This window comes from Chrysochloris asiatica, unplaced genomic scaffold, assembly GCF_000296735.1.
Source record: "Chrysochloris asiatica unplaced genomic scaffold, ChrAsi1.0 scaffold00017, whole genome shotgun sequence".
NCBI classification, from domain to species: domain Eukaryota; kingdom Metazoa; phylum Chordata; class Mammalia; order Afrosoricida; family Chrysochloridae; genus Chrysochloris; species Chrysochloris asiatica.
In genome coordinates, this window is record NW_006408535.1 from 12473991 (window position 1) to 12496717 (window position 22727).

Genomic DNA, 22727 nt, shown 5'->3' on the forward strand with positions numbered 1-22727 from the left:
ACACTGACTTTGTGTTCCAGCACATTATCCTCCCACACCAAAACTCCATATTAATGATATTGTCCAATTATTTCTGTATCCCATTGGGTCACATCTTTTTGGAATGGCACAAATATAGCTCTCTTCCAATCAGTTGCCCAGGTAACTATCTTCCACATTTCTTGGCATAAGTGCCTCCAGTGTGCCATAAGTTTCTTGAAAGATTTCAATTTGTATTACATTAATTCCCAGAACCTTGTTCTTGGTCAGTGCCTTCAGTGCACTTTGGACTTCTTCCTTCAGTACCATTGGCTCTTGATCATATGTTTCTGTTGAAATGATTGAAGATTGACCATTTCTTTTTGGTAGAGTGACTGTGTATTCCTTCCATCTTCTTTTGATGCTTTCTGCACCAATCAATATTTTGCCCATAGAATCATTCAATATTTCAAGTTAGAGCTTGAATTTTTTCTTTAGTTCCCTCAACTTGAGAAATGCTGAGCATTTTCTTCCCTTTTGGCTTTCTAACTCCAGGTCCTCACACATTTCATTATAATATTTGACTTTGTCTTCTTGATCTGACCTTTGAAATTTTCTATTCAGTTCTTTTACCTCCTCATTTCTTCCATCTGCTTTAATGTCTCTCTCTACTCTGGAGAGCAAGTTTCAAAGTCTCTTCTGCCATTCATTTTGGTCTTTTCCTTCTTTCTTCTTAATGACCTTTTACTTTATTCCTGTATGAAGTGTTTTTTTAAGTTTTTATTGTGAATTGAGTAATAGTTTATATGGGGGAACATCAGTTTTACACTCAATGTTTCATTGCAATGATTATAATCTCCTCCATGCATCATCACTCAACAGTATTTGCTTCTATTCCCTCTGTTTATTTGTATTGGGGGGTGGATTTTACACAGAAACACTCAGGAATATATAATCATTTAAACAACCAAAGGGCACATTCTACAACCCTGCCTCCTGACCACCAGCACCTGGCTATCAGCATAAGCCTTTCTCTTTCATGAGTCTAGAGTCCTCAGCTGCTCTATCTCTCCATGCCCTCATCTCTGTCTCCATCTCTGATGTTACTGCTTCTCTGGATAGGGTCCCGCATTCCGCTTGTGCTCATCTCCGTTGATGGTCCTAGGGTCCTCTGTTCCTGGACTATAGGATTATCTACTCCCCCCTTTATGTTACATAACTTCCACCTTTAAAATTGTGACCGTCACAATCATGATAACAATTACTCACTATTGAATTATAAGAATCTTATCTCTATCTCTTTTCACCAGACACATCTAGACAAGATGAATATTATTCAGTGGGGATTCTGCCTTCCCCTGCACACTCTTAAACTAAACTCCCTCTTAAAAACTTGTAAGCCAGTCACTTCGTGCCTTTTAGATGTATAATGTTCTTGATGTCATCCCACAACTCCTCTGGTCTTTGGTCATTAGTGTCTAATTCATAAAATCTGTTCTTGAAGTGATTATTAAATTCAGGTGGGATATGTTCAAGGTCATATTTTGGCTCTTGTGAACTTATTTTAGTTTTCTTCAGCTTCAGTCTGAACTTGCATATGAGCAATTGATTGTCTGTTTGACAGTCTGTCCCTGTTTTGACTGATGATATGGAGCTTTTCCACTGTCCCTTTCTACAGAGATAGTCAATTTGATTTCTGTGTATTCCATCTCATGAAGTCCTTGTGTGTAGTCTTTTATGTTGCTTAAGAAAAGTATTTGCAATGAAGAAGTCATTGGTCTTGCAAAATTCTGTCATTTGATGAGCAGACCCGCCTGGAGCGGCTGGAAGAATAAAAGATACCTCTTGAAAGAAAGACCTGCAGGAAAAATGGAGGCAGATGGACTGTTACTACAAGAACAAACAAATTGCTTCCCTAGGAAACATCAAGGCAAGTGGCCAGGTCCTCTCAACGCAAACCCCCTTCCAAGACTAAAACTCAATGGAAATGCACGCTCTGATTGGTGACCACACACATCACCGATGGGGGGAAGTGGGGTAAAAGCAGCAATGAAGCGGCAAGCTAAGCCCTACAATGTTCAGTGGACTTCTGTGGACCCAGTTGGGGACCTTGTTGGCAAGCAGTGTAAAGAGGCCTGGAGACTCTTGGGCCCAGAGTCAGTGGCGTGGCCACTGTGGACTCGAGAGGAGAGTGGAGCTACCAGCTGACGGGACGAGAGAACATATGCACAGGAGCGCCCACACTTGCAGATGATACCCACGTGACCTGGACTGGATGAATGGATGATTGGAGCTCAACCAAGAGAGGAAAGAAGAGGGGAAAAAAAAAAGAGTGAGCTGATACAGTCTGATGAACTTGACCTATACCTATGGAGCAGCGACTCAGAAGAGGGAACAAATCCTCACAGCAAGAAACATTCACACACACAGAGTGGACGGAGAAGGGCAGCTTGGACATTGGATACTCAAATGGGGAGGAGGGGACTACAAAGGCAAGAAGTGACTGGTTTACAAGCTTTCAAGAGGGAGCATGGCGGAAGGCAGAATCTCCAGTAGGTACTATTCAGTCTGTCTGGGCGGAGCTGATGAAAGGAGATATAGATGGGTAACTCATGATACTGTAGTGAATAATGCTTATCAGGACGGACTATGAGGGTTGGAAATGCAAAGGTAGAATTTTTTAACAAGGAAGGGAGCGATTAATTCTCCAGGATAGGAGCAGAGGCCTCTGGGACCATCAACGGAGAAGAGCTGAGAGTGGGACCCTACCCAGAGAAACAGAGATGCCTGAGATGGAGACAGAGATGATGATGTGGAGTGATGAAGCGACTGGGGACTTTGGACCCAGAGAGGGAAAGGGACTGTGGGCCGAAAACTGGGGGGAGGAGGGGGAAGTATAGGGGGCGGGTTTCTGGGATATACCCTTTGGGTGGTTGATGATGCATGGAGGGGATTGGAACCATGGCAATGAGATGATATACGATGGAATGAATGTAAAACTAAAGTTCTCCCATGTAAACTATCATATAATTAACAATAAAACATTAAAAAAAAATTCTGTCATGTGATTTCCAGCATCGTTTCTGTCATTAAGGCCTTATTTCCCAACGACTTACCCTTCCTCTTCATTTCCAACCTTTGCATTCCAATCATCATTACTTATCAATACATCTTGATTATACATTTGATCAATTTCAGACTAAAGAAGTTGGTAGAATTCTTCAGTTTCATCATCATTGACTTTACTGATTGCTGTATAAATTTGAATAATAGGTGTATTAACTGATTTTCTTTAACAGGCTTATGGGTATTATCCTATCACAAACAGTATTATACTTCAAGACAGATCTTGAAATGTTCTTTTTAATGGTGACTATGATGCCATTCCTTTTCAGTTTGTCATCCCTGGCATAGTAAGCCACAATTAGTCCATTTCAGCTCACTTATGCCTTGGATCCACCATTCGTCTGTCAGTTTGTCATATTGTGGTGGCTTGTGATTCTGGAAGCTATGCAACAGGTATTTTGAAGCAGGGTCACTCACAGCAAACAGGTTTCTGATATGCTTCCAGACAAAGACAGGCTCGGAAGAAGGAGGGAAGAACTACTTCCGAATATTTAGTCACTAAAAACCGTATGTATAACAATAGAACACTGTCAGCCTTCGGCATGGGTTGGATATTGATTTAATGATTGTGAGGTTGACCCAGGACCATGAAGTATTTCGTTCTGTCATGCATAGGCTTGCTATGAGTCGGTATCGACTCAATATCACCTGATGACAATAACAACAGTGCCTAGAATATCAATGTTCAAGCATTCCTTTTCATTTTTGACAACTTCCAGTTTTCCTGCATTCATATTTTTACATTCCATGTTCTGATTACTAATGGATGTTTACAGATGTTTCTTCTCATTTTGAGTTGTGTCCTTTCAGCAAATGAAGGTCCCCAAAACTTTACTTCATTCATGTCATCATAGTCAACTCTACTTTGAGGAGGCAGCTCTTCCCAAGTCGTATTTTGAGTGCCTTCCAACCTGAGGGGCTCATTTGCTGGCATTATATTTGCCAACATTCTGGTGCTCTTCATTATGTTACAATATTCTATATTCTAGCGCTGACAGTATTCCACTGCTATTCATAAGGTTTCAGTGACTAAGTGTTTGGAAGTGGTTTGTCTCGCCTTCTTCCTAGTCTGTGTGAATCTGTAAGTTCACTTGTGTCCTGAGTGATCTGATTAATATTTAAAATACCAGTGGCATAGCTTTCAGAATCACAGCAACAAGTAAGTCACCACAGTATGAAAACTGACAGATGAATGGCAGATTAACATTTTTGTTGTTGTTGTTAAGTGCCGTGGAGTCAGTTCGGACTCATTAGTGATCCTGCACAGGGTTTCCGAGGCTGTAAATATTTATCTTTCTCCCACAGAATGGCTGGTAGTTTCAAACTGCCAACCTTGAGGTCAACAGCCCAATTCGTAACCACTATACTAACATTTTAGTACTTTATAATTTATCATTTACTGTTAAAGTTTTTATATGGTCCCATTTGGTACTGTGATTTTGGGATAGATAATATCCCATTCATTAATGATGAAACTAAGGCTCAGAGATAAAGTAAATAAATGACTACCTGGAATACACTCGTGTAGCACTGTAGGATAAACACTAAACTGTTAACCGCACTAACCTCAAGATTGGCAGTTCAAACCCACCAGCTGATCTTGGAAACACTATATAGGGTTGCGATAAGTTGAAAGTGACTCGAGGACACACAACTGCAACAACAACAAAAAGAGTGTAAAGATAGTTGGAACCAAAATTTGAATCACCAACTCTTAGAATGGGTAATAGAGTTAGAGTAGGAAAAGTCCTTAACTAAGAATCAAAAAAATGTAATTATTACTAAATTAATAAGTCCATCTAAAACAAACAAGTTTTTGTGAGTTGGTTTTTAAAGATATTGTCTACCATAGGCAGTTGTATTAAACATACTATTCATTCTTCTTTTTTAAGAAGTACTAACCTCTACTGTCACCTCGATGGCATCAGTAAATCAATAGCCATTTCTTATGTGATTGTATGATATAGTACCCTTGTTCTCTTATGTGGATTCATTCTTCTTTAGGTACTTCATGGAGACATCTGTACTCAGGGTTCACTTCTGCAAAATGCCGATGTTATTATAATGAATAATGTCTTTGAATATTTTCTTAATGAAGCAGAACAAGCCAGGTATGTTATTTATGTACACAAGAAACTTGAAATTGCTAAAATATATTCAGCAAGGCATGAAAAGGATTGTTATAGTAGAAATGTTTTTATATTAAACTTTAAAAAATGACCTTGACTATTAATAATAAGGAAATGTGTAACATACTGAACAAATATAACAACAAAATTTGAGTGTCCAATTTTGTAAAATGTTACTTCTAACATTTTATTTGGAAATAAAATGATTTTGTGATCCAAGCATTTGTTTAGCAATCAGGAATGCATCAGATACCAATTCCTAGTTGCTCTTTATACCTCATTTTTGCTTCTGTTTTCTTTTCTTCAACATGTCATATTACTATCCTATCACAAAATAGTGGACGTTAACTAATGCCTACCCTATCACAAAATTATGGGCATTAATTAATGCCTAGAAATTAATATAGAATAGGATGTAAGGAAACAGTATTAATTATTAAACTTCAAAAATGTACTTGAGGTGGTAATAATAGCTTCTGGACTTTATTCCACTATTCAAGTAGTGGAAAAACTAGCAAATCTATGATCCTTTTTCTGACTCCCCTGCCATAATTGAATGCTTTGTGGCCCATCAGGACCTATAGGTTCCTCTGATTAGAACATGCCTGTGATGTGTGTCTAAAATGCTACTTTTCTGGCCAGTTAGGATTGAAGATTTCTTACTTACCTAGCAGTATTTATTTGCTTCAGATGAAGGAAAACTTCTTCCTATATGTGTGAACAAGAATGACACTAATATGTTTCCATGAGTGCATCAGTAAGGCTCTGCCACAGAAAATTCCATACCATAGCAGTTAATACACTGAATGGAATCCTGAACACCCAAACCTCTGTCTTGCCCTCCTTTCACCTTCTACATGCTTTCTCACACGAAACTCACACACACATCCCCAAATACTAGGGTATGTTCACTATGAAACAAACAACATAAATAGTTTAAAAGAAAGGAGCTCAGTAGGATTTTATACAGCCATATAGTCAAATCTCAACCAGTATGAATTGAGGTTTCTTGGTCACAGACTGAAGACCAATAGCACAGTATGAGCAAAGTTTGTTTTAATCATAGTGCTTTCTTTAAGCATAATTTCTCATAGACAAAGTATGATTAACCTTGTGCTTTTTTAAGTTAATGACAGGTAGCCAAAATATTACATAATTGTTAGAGAATGAACAATTACAGGTTTATACAATGTCTTGTGAGATTCATTAGAAAAAGATTTGAATGTTGGAGAATGATAAAAAGCTGTTAGTGGACTTAATACTGAAAATAATGCATGTTTGGGTTGGTTTAAAAACTTTACTGGTACATCGTTCACAGACTACATGATTCACTGAATAGGTATTAGCCACATGCTTCAGTATGTCAGTCAATTTTCCTGAATTAGTCTAGTGTAATGAATTCTAAATATAGATAGTTTCTGGTCTCTCATGGCTAATTTGTTATTTTCATTATGAATGACACTGTACAGGAGTAATTTTAGAAGTCATAGTAAGGCATTCTGATATTGGGATTGTTTTGATAAAACTTGCCATGTATCTGTATTAATTCTATACTGCAAAAATAATTACATAACATTTATTCTCCAAAGACATGCCATCTAAATCAGAATCTCAGAACAGGTGAAATGATCTAGCTGTTAGCATGTAAGAAAGAACCTCAGTGCATCCATAGCAGTAGAAAATGTATACTCAGAAAAAGCTCAGATTGTGGAGCAATTTTTAGTTTAAAAGATGCTTCTATATAGTTTTTCCATTAGTAAAATAGAACTTACATAGTAACAGTTCACCCAGAACAGCAAGTGCTGTATTGAGAGTCATATCCAATCATGCAATTTACTCAGCTTCTTCATTCCTATTAAATAAACTTGCAAATACATCATTTTTAGGAATCACATCAAAATATCAAACAGTCCTAATCCAAACAGTGGCATTTATTATCAGTACTGCCACATGAGTTTAGATCTAGCATAAGAAAAAGAACATCTCTGTCATTTTACTTACCAAACACCAGAATTTACTAAACCTAGTAGCTGTTTCTGTAACTAAAATAAATATAATGATACTTTTGCCCACCTGTCCATGGAAGGGATGTACATCCCTGCTTTGTGCCTCAATGGTGGGGTGTACTGTCAAGATTCATGCTCAGTATAGAAATCCAGTTCACATGTACACTAAAAGTTAAACAGTTTGTCTCACACACACAGCCTTTAACAAACATATACACACAGTATTCCTCTTGTTGACTATGACTGGCAGGTAAATAAAGCATAATTTTACTCTTGCTGTTATTTTTAAAGATCTAATGTACATAAAATCAATTGTCATGGAGTTGATTCCAACTCAAGACAACCTTATGTGTGTGAGAGCAGAACTGTGCTCCATAAGATTTCCATGGCAGACTTTTCAGAAATCAATCACCGGACTTTTCCTCTGAGATGCCTCTGGGTTTGACACAAACCTTCAATATTGGCTTTGTATATTAGTTGTTTGCACCACCCAAGGGGTCTTAATCTATACTATACCCTCAGTAGTCTTTGTTTGGTGTCTAGCTTCTATGGTCTTTCTTTCTCCATGACTCTTCCCTACCTCTGTCCTCTGCAGTCAGCCTTGTCTCTGTCTTTAGAACCAATTTTGACACAATCCATAAGACATTTAAGCACCATTAGCTATCAAGACTTATGAATAGCAACAGAACATTGTCCATTACAATGTTGGCAGATAAGCCCCTCAGTTGGGAGGCTCTCAAAATATGACTGAGGAAGAGCTGCCTCCTAAAAGTAAGAGCCAACTTTAATGAGAGGAATGGATTAAGCCTTGAAGACCTTCCTGTGCTGATCTGGCATGACTCAAATTGACAAGTAATAGCTGCAAACATCCATTAGTAATTAGAGTATAAAATGTACGAAATGTAAATCAAGAAAATGTGTGAAATATGAATCAAGGAAAACTGGAAGGCATCAAAAATGACATGGTACTCTTGACAGTCGCATCCTGGCTGTTAGTGAACAGAAGTGATCTGGTTTGCTGTTGTGAATCCAGCAATCATGTGGTCTGCTATCGCCAGAGTGATAAACTGAATACTAATGACATTTGCAAGAGCTCTGGTAGCGCAGTGGTAATGAGTCAGGCTGCTAACCTCAAGGTCAGCAGTTAGAAACTACCGGCCATTCCATGGGAGAAAGATGAGGCTTTCTGCTCCCATAAAGATTTACTGACTTGGAAATGCTATGTAGGGTCACTATGAGTCAAAACCGACTCCACAGCATACTACCATCACCACCAATGGTATTTACAATTGTTAAAAAGAACATTTTGAGACATATCCTGAAATACAATGATGTCAATGATTGGTTAATATCCATATACCTACAAGGAAGATGAGTTAATACAACCTTTATTCAAATTTATGTACCTAACAGAATGCTAAAGATGAAAAAAATTGAAGATTTTCACAAACTGCTGCAGTCCAAAACTGGTCAAGCACACAAACAAGATGCATTGAAATTACTAGTGGTAGAAATGTGGAAGTAGAAACAAAGATCAGTAATTGAAAAACACGGCCTTGGTGATAGAAATGACGCTGGAGATCACATGATAGAATTCTGGTAGATCAACAGCTTGTTCATCAGAAGTACTTTTTTTTTCGACAACTATACACATGGGCCTTGCCAGATGAATTACCTGAGATAGTCAAATTGACTGCATCCGTGAAAAATGGCAACTGAGAAGCCCAGTATCACAGTAAAAACAAAATCAGGGCCAACTGCAGAACAATCACTCATATTCAAATTGAAATTAAAACTGAAGAAAATTAATGCAAATCCACAAGCGTCAAAGTATAACCTTGAATGCATCCCACCAAAATTTAGAGACCAGCTCAAGAATAGATTTGACATACTAAACACTGACGACCAGACAAGAGTGAATAAAGTGAAAGAGCATTAAAAAGGTAGAAAAGAAAGAAAAGACCAAAATTGATATCAGAGACTAAAACTTGCATTTAAGTACAAAGTAGCTGTATAGTGAATGGGAGAAATAGAGAATTAAAAGAGCTGAACTGAAGGTTCAAAAGGACAGCTTGAAAAGGCAAGGTAAAGTATAATGAAATGTGCAGACATAGAGTTAGGAAAGCAAAAGAAAGAACACAATCATTAGTAATCCGAATATACTGCTTTCAGAATACAGTATGTGCTGAAAGAACTGAAGAGAAAATAAAAACAGTGCTGAAGGATTCTATGGGCAAAAATGAAATGATGCAGAAAACACCAGAAGAAGATGGAAAGAATACACAAAGTCACTGTACAAAAAGAATTAGTATTCAGCTATTTCAGGAGGTAGCAGGTGATCAAAGAACTGCCAATGCCAAAGGAAGAAGTTTAAGCTACCCTGAAGGCTTTGATGAAAAACAAGGCTCCAGGAATTAAGAGAATACTAATTCATATGCTTCAACAAGTTACCTGACCAACTAACTAGAAGAGAGATCCATATTTGTGCTCATTCCAGAGAAAAGCAATCACACAGAATGTAGGAATTATATTGTTAATATCATATGTTAGAAAAAATTTAATGAAGATAATTTTTTTTAAAGCTGCAAATGTATATCAATAGGGAACTGGCAGGAGCTCAAGCTGGAGTCAGAAGAGGACGTGAATAGAGATATCATCACTGATGTGAAATGGGTCTTGACTGAAAGCAGAGAATACCTGAAAAATGTTTACTTGTGTTTCAGTGACTATGCAAAGGTATTTAGCCATGTAGATCATAACACAATATTTATATATACCATTATGAAGAATGGGAATTCCAGAATACTTAATTGTGCTCACACAGAATCTGTACATGGATCAAAGAAAGACAAGTCTCCTGAACAGAGCAAGGGGATACTGTGTAGGTATCAGGGTTGTGTCTTTTCCCCTTACTTATTCAGTCCATATGCTGGACAAATAATCTGAAAAGATAGACTATAGAAAAAAGAACACAGCATCAGGATTGGTGGAAGACACATTAATAACTTTTGATATGCAAATGATGCAACCTTCTTTGCCAAAAATGAAGACACTAACTGGTGAAGATAAAAAACTACAACCTTTAGTGTGAATTATACTTAAATGTGAAGAAAACAGAAACTGAGAAGGAATATCATGATAATATGGAGAAAAAATTAAACGTATCTACAATTTTATTCTACTTGGATCAACAGTCTACAAGAAGTAGTCAGGATATCAAACAACATATTTCATTGGACAAATCTGCTGCCCAATGTCTGTAAAGTTTTTGATAACTAAAGTGTATGTGACCCAAGCCATGGTCATTACAGTTACATCATACTCGTGTGAAAGCTGAACAATAAAAAATTAAGACAGATAAATTGATGCATTCAGATTATGATGTTGTTGAATAACAGTGACTATATTGTAGACTGTCAGGAAAATAAACAAATCAGTTGTAGAAGAAATAAAACCAAAAGCAAGGGTGACGAGACTTTAGCTTGCTTACTTAGGACATGTCATCAAGAAACACCAGTCCAAAATAATAATAATAATAATAATCACTGGAACAAGACATCATGTTTGGCAAAGTAACAAACCTCAAAAATCTATCAAGTCAAGTCTGACTCATAGCAATCCTATAAAACAGAGTAGAACTGGCCCATAGGCTTCCCCAGGTAATAAATCTTTATGGAAACAGACTGCCACATCTTTTTCCTACGGGAAGGGTAGTGGATTTAAACTACTGACCTTTTGGTTAGCAGCCAAGCATTATAACTACTGCAACATCAGAGCTGTTTAGTAAAGTAGAGCATAAGCAGATAAAAAGGAAACCGATCATGAGATGGGTTGACACAGTAGCCACAAACAAATAAAAAAGCATGATGATGATGCACACAACTGGGCAACACCTTTTAATTAGTGTCAACTAAAAACAAAGCTGCTGATTTCAGCCTTGATTTGTAGATTCATTCTGAAAATTGATTTGTGACCTTGTACACAATACTGTATAGTAACTTGATTCCTGTTTTCTCAACACCTCTCCAGGAACTAGAGAATTTATGAATCTCTAGGCAGCATCAATGGGCCAAAGCATGGCAACAATAGTGAAGTTGGCCCAGGATTGGGCAGTGTTTCATTCTGCTGTGCATAAAGTAGCTATGAGTCAGTATCAACTTGATGGTACCTAACATCAACAGAATGTTATAGCCCTATTTATTTTTTTAAAAGCATTTATTGTGACTTGAGTGATAGTTTACATGGGAGAACATCAGTTTTGCACTCATCCTATCGTATTTCATTTCATTACAATGATTACAATCCCCTCCGTGCAGCATCATGCAACAGTATTTGCTGCTATTCCGTTTTTGTTTTGTTTTTTTCTTTTTTTTTTAATGTACACAAAAACACTCAGAAATGTATCTAAACCACCAACCAAAGGGCACATTCTGAAAGCTTACCTCCTGGCTGCCAGCACACAGCCTTTCTCTTTCCATAAGTCTGGAGTCTTCAGTTGCTCTATGTCTCCATGTCATCATCTCTGCCTCCATCTCTGGTGTCGGTTCTTCTCTGGATAAGGTCCCACATTCTGCTCATGCTCTTCTCCCTTGATGGTCCTAGGGTACTCTGTTGCTAGAATGTTAGATTAACTACTCCCCATTTTGTGTTAACAAAACTTCTACCTTTCCATTTGTGACAATTGCAATTAGTCATGATAACAATTACTTGCTATTGAATCATAAGAATCTTATCCCCATCTCCTTTCACCAGACCCATTTAGACAAGATGAAAACTATTCAGTAGGATTCCACCTTCCACACACTCTGAAACTAAACTTCCTCTTGAAAACCTGAAAGCCAACCACTTCGTACCTTTGTAGCTCCCCCACGTTAGATAGCCATTGTGTAAGTTGCCCATTCCTATCAACCCTGTGTACTTATGGGATAGGTTTGATCCTCAATGTGAAAACTCCTTCCCTCTCAGTTGGTATTTTGAGCTACTACATAAGCATAGGTCAGGTTCATCAAATTGTAGCATTTTACACTTGTTTCCTTTATATAGTTGTATTTCTTGCTGTCAAACATTTTTGTCCATCTGGATTTCTAAGACACTGCCTTGGCTGCATTTTCTTTGCCATATTCCTCACACACACATACACACACACACACACACACTCCTTTTTTTAAAAAAATTTTTTTTTATAGTTTCTAGTAACCTAACATGAGTTTTTTGTGTGTTGTAGAGCCTGGGAATATATCAACCATAATGTAAGGAAACAAGGATCGTTATTAGTAACCGTACCAAGTCTTGAAGAATCTCTCTCAGGTCTCCAGGTACATAAGCCTCCGTTCTACCATTTTTGTTGTCACAACTTTTATGTTGCTTTTTTTCATATAGCTATTACAATATTCAGTATTGTGGTGTGGTGCTATAATGCATTGGACTGAAATGTTGGTTTGAACTACAAAGTTGGCATTTTAAGCTCACCAGCTGCTCTTGGGAACCCTATACGGGTCACTATGGGTTAGAACTGAGTCAACTACACTTAACAATAACAATTACAATATTCTAGAAACATCTGTCTAAAAATACTGACCAATGATGAATGGAATAGCAAGACCTTATGATTTAAGTACTGGTTTGTGGTTTCTTTACTGGCCTCAAGAGATCTGAAATGATAATTCCTATATTGCTATAAAGGAACCCTGGTGGTGTAATGGTTAAGCACAGACCTGCTCATTGAAAGATTGACAGTTTGAACCCATCCATGATGCTGCAGGAAAAGGACCTGGCAGTCTGCTCCTGTAAAGATTCAACACTACTCCACCCCCTACCCCCCCAAACCCTCTTGGCTGTGGAGTCAGTTTTGACTCATGGTGACCTTGTTAGACAGAGCAGTGTTGACTCATAGGGTTTTCAAGGCTGTAATCTTTATGGAAGGAGACTGCTGTATCCCACAGAGCAACTGGTGGGTTTGAACCACAGACCTTTCAGTTAGCAGCTGAGCAGTTAGCCGCTGCGCTACCAGGGTTCCTTCCTGTAAAAATTATAGCCTAAAAGCCCCTATGGAACAGTTCTATTCTGTCACATAGGGTCCCTGTGAGTCAAAATTTATTCAGTGACACTTAATAGCAACATATTGATATGGCTTCCCTTGCTTCACCCATTTTTTCCAACTGGGGAACTATAGTTTTAAGTTCATAAAAGTTATTAAATGTGTGTAAGAGGCTTAAAACATCCATAGCATAATTTTGTCCCTTAAAGCAAAAGGAACAGAGTTGAGTTGCTCAAGGCTTCTAGAATCAAATAAATAGATTGAAAAATCCATAGACCACTTCTTGATTATCCAGATTATCCTAATAAAATAAGATTGGCATTTAACAGTAAGATGCAACCCAACAAATTAACCCTATGAGAAGGTTGGTTTGTATTCATTCATAAAGCTCTTTGAAATTCTTTGATGAAAGGAGCCCGAGTGGCACATAGGTTAAACACTCATCTGCTAATCAGAGAGTTGACAGTTTCAGTGTACCAGCTGCTCCACAGGAGAAAGATCTGGTAGTATGTTTGACTTGAAAGCTGTATGGGCTTTTCTATTTTAGGGTTGCTATAAGTTGAAATTGACTCAACGCCAGCGGGTTATTACAGTATAATATTTTAAATACAGAATGTTATTATCATTTTCTTTAATGGTGCTCTCCCTGCATATAAGCACTGCCAAGCTTAAGTACCTGGTTTTTCCTTGAGAAAACTAACCAGTCACCAATAATGCCTCTAAAAACAGTTTTATCAATCACCAAACTTACAAAATTCATACTTGTCATAACAAAGGAAAGAATCCAGAAATGTATATAAAAAAGATGTTAATCTTCCAATTCTCCCTGCCCCCACATTTCATTCCTGCCCAGGGAGGCTGCCACCCCAGGAGTGGTGTGATCCTAGCATACTTTTCTGTACTCATAAAAACATACCTTTCATAATACATGGTATCCTGTTTATGTTATAATTTTAATACACATTGAAATAATTTAGTGATCTTTTTTCACTTTGTCAAATAATATCTTTCCTACTAAATTCATAAATCTGTACAGCTAATCCTTAGAAATTAATATATATGAAAGACCCATTACACATGAACTCTTAAAATTGCATTCCTGCATTCCTATTTAAGCAAACTTTTTTAAACGGATATTTTATTAAACTAATTGCATTACAAGAATTCATCTATGTTTTATTTTCTTTGATCTTTAAAGTTAGATGATGGTGGTGGTGGTATGCCGTGGAGTCGGTTTCAATTCATAGTGACCCTGTATAGGGTTTTCCAGGCTGTAAATCTTTACAGGAGCAGAAACTTCATCTTTCTCCAGTGGAATGGCTGGTAGTTTTGAACTGCTGACCTTGAGGTTCGCAGCCTGATTCATAACCACTATGCCACCAGAGCACCTTTAAAGTTACATACTCAAAGTAAATTAACTAAGTCCCTTTTAAGAAACTTTTATTGTGAATTGAGTGAAGGTTTACAGTGCAGATAATCTGTTCCATATTGAACAAATCATACACTTTGCTTCATCGCATGCCTGCAGTCCCCTCCATGCACCAACAGCCAACAGTACTCACCCCTGTTCACCTGTTCACTCCTCCCTGTGTCTCTCCCCACCCATATCAGCACCCATATCAGTCACCCATATCAGCACGTGTCTGGCCTCCAGTCCATGAACATTTCTCCCTCCCCCTCTAGTTCCCCATCCCCATAAACATCATAGATTGTTTCCATTTTTTGTTTGTTTGAACAATTATATAATTCACAATTTTCAAATTAACAGTGACACATACCCTTCCCACATTTCATCCCCAACCTTTTGCTGGGATCAAGTCTCTATCTTGAGCATGAAATTTTTAATATGCTTCCATAATTCTTTTGCTTGTTGTAGTTCACACTGGGCATCAGCCCACCCAGGACCACCATAGCTCAACCCAGTCATAGTTCATCCAGGCTGTAGCTAACTCTGGCAGGAGCAGAAGGTCTCATCTTTCTCTCCAGGAAAGGCTGGCTGGTTGGCTGGCTCTCATATCTTTGTTGTAGAGGGTCCATGGAGTGTATCTTCTCAGTCTGCCATCTTTACGGAAGTCCACCCAACACCATTCTTATCAATGAAGTCTTTCAGCCAGTTCACCAAGGGCCATACTTCACCCGGTCGTAGTTCACCCAGGGCCACCTTAACCTTCATTCTTTTTTTCCCTTCTTGTTGTTAAGTGCCATTGAGTTGGTTCCGACTCAGCAACTCTGTATAGGGTTTCCAAGTAGCGACTGGTGAGTTTGAACCACCGACTTTGTGGTTCAAACTGACCTTGGAGACCAGTGATTTATCCCACGAAGCCACACCAGCACTCCTTTTTCTTCAGTTGTTCCTGTGGCACCCTGTAGAGCTTAGTCTTGTCCATTATAATAGAACTCTGCTATGTTGAGTTACTTGATTAGTGGTGATTCCTTGAAAATGACAGAGAGTAGGATCAGCATACAATTTTACTGTTTGTTGATAAATTTTTGTTTTTTGTTTTTTAGACTAATATACAATTATCCCCTTGGGTTGAAGAGGTACCTCTGAACTATACAGTATACCCGGAAAAGGATATTGACAGAGAAGCTCTTGAACAGATTCATTTATATAAGATTCTGTAACACTGAAAGAATCCTGCCTTGATGTAATGTTTTTTTGAATATATTACAAAGTAATAATTGAAAAAACATAACCCCAATATCCTAACATTTTTTTCTATATATGTCTTTCTAGTCTGTACATACACTTATGTATCTGTAAATAGTTGTATAATTTTGTTCTACTTTTTGTGATCACATAATTTAAAATATTTATCTAGAAATAATTTTTTCCTGTTATTTTTTACCTTTTTAGAAATATAAATGTTTGTTTTTCTTTCGTCACTAATCCTGTCTTTAGTCATTATTTCTGTATACCAAATCCAGGTATGGTAAAAACAAACAAAAAAACCAGAAATCACTTCTATCATAAGGGAAGAGTGAGTGGACGGGGAGGAGAGGTTACATTGTCACCTATTGATTATATCTCTGTCCTGGGAGCTGCCTTGTACATAGCTTTATCTGAAGAGGCTAGCACTAGCCAGGGATTAAAATGAAAAATAACTACAGTGGATAGGAAAAAAACAAAACTGAGCAAAACTAAAAACTAGCCTCAGAAAAGAGAGATTATATCTAGGTGAAACAATGGCAATTTTAGAAACTAAACCACATTTTAGAATGACAGAATCTTTTGGAGGTCTATCGCTTAAAGGGATTTTATCTAATACACTTTTCATCATCACCTACTTATGAAAAAGAATTTATAGTGTCAGTCTATTCTAATTTTTAAAAGGAAGTTCTTGGTCAGTGACTGAACAAAATGCTAAAAATAAAAGGAAATTTAAAATTCTGCCTTTATTTTTGTACTAGTAAGTTTAATACTTAAGATCTGATATACTATTGAGAATATTAGAGTAAATATTGGATCCAATATCCAATACTTCTTTTTGACATGGGCATTATTTACTCCTGCTAACCCATTAAACATTCTTAAACCATATCAGCAACTCAAAAAGAAGTTAAAACAATTTAGAACTCATTATCAACTATAGCATCGCCAAGTAACAATTGGTAGGTGTTTCTAGGAGGCTGTGCAGATTAAATTTTAGAAAGATTTCTAGAATAGGAGAAATATACATTTTAAACATTTCTAAATAACTTACAAAAAATCCAAACCAACTGCCATCGAGTGTTAGGAATGAATATAGTTGAATGTATTTATTGGTTTGATGAGGGTTTCAGCACCCGTAAAGATATACAGCCTTGGAAACCCTGTGCAGGGTCGCTATGAGTGGGAACTGACTCCATGGCACATAACTACCACCACCACCATTGGTTTATTGTAGTAACTTATAGTTAGGCACTTAAATTTAAAATACAACAAACAGTACTACCTGTAGCATATATTGAGCATCTTATATAAGATACACATAGTACTAATCATCCTTGATGAAAATAAGTGGATTTGGCACATAATTACAAACGTGGCATTCACTGAATTTCACTTTATACTGTGTCTATTTTCAGGAAACTGTATGCTTCCCAACTCTGATTCCCAGTGTGACTCCCTCAGAAATATGAACCTCTCTATAAAGCAAAATTTGCTGCTTTTGTGCTGGGTGAGTGACAGAACCTCCACTCTAGAATGTCCTGGACAGGACCTACCAATACCAGGGACCACAAGGGGAGAACTCTGTTGGTAAACTTAGATTCAAGTCGTTCATTCTCTCATCTGAAAAAATAAAGATTATGTGGTTATTATTAGTGGAGTAGAGTTAAGAGAACTAATTTTATGTGGCTCCTGTAGATAAGTGATTAGTACTCAAACAACTAAAAATGCTAACGTTATAGTAAATATTCAAATTTTATTACCTCATAAAAATGCATAGAAGCTCTGGTAGCGTAGTGGTTACGAATCGGGCTGCGAACCTCAGAGTCAGCAGTTCAAAACTACCAGATGTTCTGCAGGAGAAAGATGAGGCGTTCTGCTCCCGTAAAGATTTACAGCCTCGGAAACCCTGTACAGAGTCGCTATGAGTCGGAACCGACTCCACCGCACATAACAACAACATAAAAATGCGTGGTCAGTTTGACAATGAAAGTTAAATTGATATAAGTACAATTGCTTAGAGTTAAGCTGATAAAATAGAAAATCGACAGTAAAGCTTTTTGTTAGATTTTTTTTTTTTTTGCTTATTAGAACTTAACAGAGAAGAAATACTCTAACTTTAAAATTAAGGAAATTTAGAAAGTTCCCACAGATCTGATTATACAAATATGAAAATATTTTCATTCTAAACACCTCTATTTGTTATGGCAAATAAACCAGAAAAAAATTTAGTATCAGTAAATATACATATATATATGTGTGTTGTTGATACTTTCATTATATTTCTTATTCTACTTTATAAGACAAACACTGATATATAATAGAAAAATGGGCAAAAAAGACACACTAGGAAGATCACAGAAGAAAATAGAATTTATTTTAAAAATAATGGTAAAGTAGATGACAGATAAATCATAGAAAAGGAAAGAACAAAAAATTAGACATACCAGGTTCAGAGTTGAACACAATATTTAAATGCCTTCTACCGCCACATTTTAAAATACTTTTTCACTGTGAAATATATGTACATTAAAATGAGGACATTTCTAGTTTTTTCTTACCCAATTTTTAATTATTTGATGTTAAAAAATACAGTAAACCACATTTTAGAATTACAGAATCTTTTGGAGATCTGTCTCTTGAAAGGAATTTATCTTTTCATCCTCAGCTACTTTTGAAAAAGAATTTGTAGTGGCAGTCTGTCCTCACTTTTAAAAAGAAGTTGGTCAGTGACTGAACAAAATGCAAAAAATAAAAGCAAGTTTGGGAACTCTGCCTTTACTGTTAGTATATATTTCCACTTTAAATAATAATTGTTATGTGAACACCCATGTAACTTCCTGGTCAAGACACAGAACACTGCTAAAGACCTCTTTGGTTACAACTCTTTGTGCCTAAAAATATCCACTCTCCTTATTTTCTTGATCACCTTATGTTTCTTTGAACTTTCACAGTGTGTTTTCTTCTCTAAATAGGATTGCCATTTTTTAAATTACATAAATGGAATCATACTGCTCATCTTTTATATATTGCTGCTTTTTCATAACATTTTGTAAGACTCATTAGTATTATGTATACTTTAGTTTTTTTTTCCCCATTGCTTTATATGAGAATAACAATTTATATCGATTCTACTGCTATTGGAAATTTGGATTATTTCCAGTCTTGAGCAATTATGAATAACATTCTAGTATATGTCCTGATATACATATCTAAGCAGTTTCTAGGTATATACTTTGAAGCTATGAGTGAAATGACCTGATGTGCATTATTGTCGTCAAGTCGGTTCTGACCCGTAGCAACTCTGTATGGGATTTCCAAGGAGCATCTCATAGGTTTGAACTGCCTACCTTGCAATTCAAGCTGACCTGGCAGTCCAGCGCTTTATCCTGCAGCGCCATACCAGGACTCCCTGATATACGTATGTATATTTAAAATATTACTCTGTTTTTCAGAGTGGTGTTACACCAATTTTATCTACCATCAGTAGTATATGAAAATTCCCATTGCTCTACATCTTTTCTAGTGTTTGGCATTATCACACTGCACGATAATTTCTTTTAGATCAACTTGAGGCTGCCCCCTAGGAGGTGAAGGTGTTAGACCTCCCAAATATCTAACTCTTCCAATATGCTCTACCACTCCATAATCCCTGATAATAATCACCATTCCTTCCTTCTCTCATGTCTCAGGGTTTTGAAATATGCTGCAATGCCTCACAGAACTCTCAACTAGGAAATGATTCTCACAATTGGGGAGGCTCGCAAGTCTCAAATCCATAGTTCAGAAGTCAATTGGAAGGATTCTCCTTACCCACATAGTCTCAGGAACTACGGAATCCAAATATGCAGGTCAGAGGACAGGCTATTAGTGCACAAGGCTGTATCTGGGGAATCATGTCAGTCCATAAATTGCAGGCACTGGAGCTCAGAAAAGATGAGTCAGATGTAGAATACAGAGCAAGAGAGTGTACTTTGAAAAAGCATTTTCTATATATTGGACTCAAAGAGCTCTGGTAGCGTAGTGGTTACGAATCGGGCTGTTCATCTTATAGTCAGCAGTTCGAAACTACCACCTGTTCCACAGGAGAAAGATGAGGCTTTCTCCTCCTTTAAAGATTTATAACCTTGGAAACCCTATGCAGTGTTGCTATGAGTTGGAACCAACTCCATGGAACATAACAACAACAACATATATTGGACTCAGACCATGCTCACAAGGAAAACTAAGGGTGATGACTTAGTAAAGTGGGGGCACCATTAATCCTTAATTCCGTTGTAATTCTGACTTTTTAGCCCCACCTTAATCCTTACTCCTTGGTTCTACCTTAATCCTGTTGGTACATGCCATCAAGTTGATTACAACAGAACAAAACACTCCCAGTCGTGCACCATCCTCACAGTTGTTATGTATGAGTCCATTGTTACTACCACTAGTCAATCCATATCATTGGGGGTGTTCCTGTTTTTCTATGACCCTTAATTACCAAGAATATGATCCCTCCTGAAAACATATTCAAAGAACAAGAGATGATATCTCACCATCACTGCTACTAAGAAACATTCTAGCTATACTTTTCCCAAGACAGATTAGTTTGTTCTTTTGGCAGTCTATGGTACTTTCAATATTCTTTGCCAACACCATAAATCAAATGCATCAATTCATCCACGGTCTTCCTTGTTCATTGCCCAACTTTGAAATGTGTTTGAGGTTATTGAAAATACCCTGGCTTGCGGCAGGCACACCTTAGTCCTCAAAGTGACATCTTTACTCTTTAATACTTGATAGAGATCTTGCACAACAGATTTGCCTAATGCAATACATCCTTTGATTCTTTTTATTTTCTTTCTTTTAAAGCTTTTATTGTGAATTGAGTGATAGTTTATATGGGTGAACATTGGTTTTGCACTCAAACAATCGTATTTTGTTTCACTGCAATGATTATAATCCCTTCCATGTGCCATCGGTTAACAATACTTGTCTCTTTTCCCTATTTTTTTTTTTTTTTTTGATGTACGTAAAAACACACAGGAACATATAATCATTTAAACAACCAAAAAGCATATTTTGCAAGCCAGCCTCCTGCTTGCTAGTACACATCCTTTACCTTTCCATGTATCTAGAATCCTCAGCTTCTCTGTCTCTCCATGCCATCACCTCTGCCTCCATCTCTGGTGTTGCGGCTTCTCTGGTTAGGGTCCCACATTCCGCTCATGCTCTTCTCCCTTGATGGTCCTAGGGTTATCTGTTCCTGCACTGTAAGACTAACTATTCCCCCTTTTTAATTACAGCATCTACTGTGGTGACAATCACAATCATGATAACAATTATTCACTATTGAATCAAAAGAATCCTGTTCCCATCTTCTTTCATCAGATCCATCTAGACAATATGAAAACTACTTAGTAGGGATTCTGACTTCTCCTGCTCTCTGAAACTAAACTCCCTCTTGAAAACTTGTAAGCCAGCCACTTTGTGCCTTTATTGTTGTTGTTGTTGGTATGTGCGTGGAGTTGGTTCCAACTCATAGCGACCCTGTACAGGGCTTCCAAGGCTGTAAATCTTTACAGGAGCAGAAAGCCTCATCTCTCTCCCATGAAACAACTGGTAGTTTCAAACTGCTGACCCTGAGGTTGTGCCTTTATAGCCCTCCTCCCCCCCCCATTTTAGGTAACCAGTGTCTAAGTTGCCTGTCCCTATTTACTTTGTGTACTGAGAGGATAGATTTGATCCTTAATGTGAAGTGTCTTTTCTCTCAGTTGATATTTTGAATTACTACATCCATAAGTATAGGTCAAGTTCATCAAATTGTAGCAATTTACACTTGCTTCCTGTATCAAGTTTCTTTATCTTACTCTAGTCAAGTTTTGATCATCAAGCCATCCAAGCTAGGTCAAATGGATTCTGTCTGCAAGTTTGGACATTCTTGGGCACCATCCCACACTTCATATCAGCTGGATGCTTCACTTTCAGCTCTAGCCCCTAGTGACTAGGTCAGTGTCCATGGGCTCAGGAGTTCCCAAGTCTCTCCAAACTTCGAACCAACCATCCCTTCCTTTTCTCTCTCTCATCTCAAGGTCACCAGAAGTCTATGGAACATGGACGAACTCAGCTCATGTCTTCATTACTGCCTTTCCCCAACGTGCACTCACAAGTAGACCAATGTAGTTACCACCAAGATTACAAGCCTGCTCGTTTGCTCCCTTTGAGTCATCCTTTGAGTCTTGACTGGTGCTTCCATGTCATTATAGATTCAAGCAAAATGAATTGTCAACTTCAAACTTTTCTCTGGTACATTTATGAGGATTTTTGTTTTCTTTACACTGAGATGTAATCCATAGTAAAGGCTAAGAGTCTTTGATTTTCATCAATATTTTAAGTCCTCTTCATTTCTAGAAGCAAGGTAATGTCATCTGAATATTGTCGGTTGTTCATGAGTCTTCCTCCAATCCACATTCTTCTTCATATAATCCAGTTTCTCAGATTATTTGCTCAGAATACAAATTGAATATGTATGGTCAAAACTTACAACCCTAGAGCACTCCTTTCCTGAATTTTTTTTTTTTTTTTTAATTTAAGGTTTTATTGTGGATTGAGTGAAAGTTTACAGGGCACATCATCAGTTTCCCATTCAACCATTCACATAACTTGTTTCATTACATTGATTATAATCCCTCCATATACCATCAGTTAAAAGTATTTCTCTCTATCCACTTTAGCTTTTTAAAAAACACACAAACAAAAAACCCCACTCAGGCATATATAATAATTTACATCTCCAAAGGGCACATTCTGCAAGTCTGCTCCTGGCCACCAGTTCT

At 37.3% G+C, this 22727-nt stretch overlaps 1 protein-coding gene across 1 annotated transcript in view; it reads left to right on the top strand.

Annotated features, from left to right (window-relative positions):
• The window catches only part of LOC102813880, a 67030-nt gene extending 51149 nt beyond the window's left edge, over positions 1 to 15881 (top strand). Inside the window, exons 6-8 of the mRNA XM_006835352.1 lie at positions 5089 to 5195; positions 12444 to 12534; positions 15765 to 15881. Of these exons, the coding sequence (XP_006835415.1) occupies positions 5089 to 5195; positions 12444 to 12534; positions 15765 to 15881 (315 nt within the window). The remainder of the gene's footprint in view (positions 1 to 5088; positions 5196 to 12443; positions 12535 to 15764) is intronic.
• Positions 15882 to 22727: the final 6846 nt, after the last annotated feature.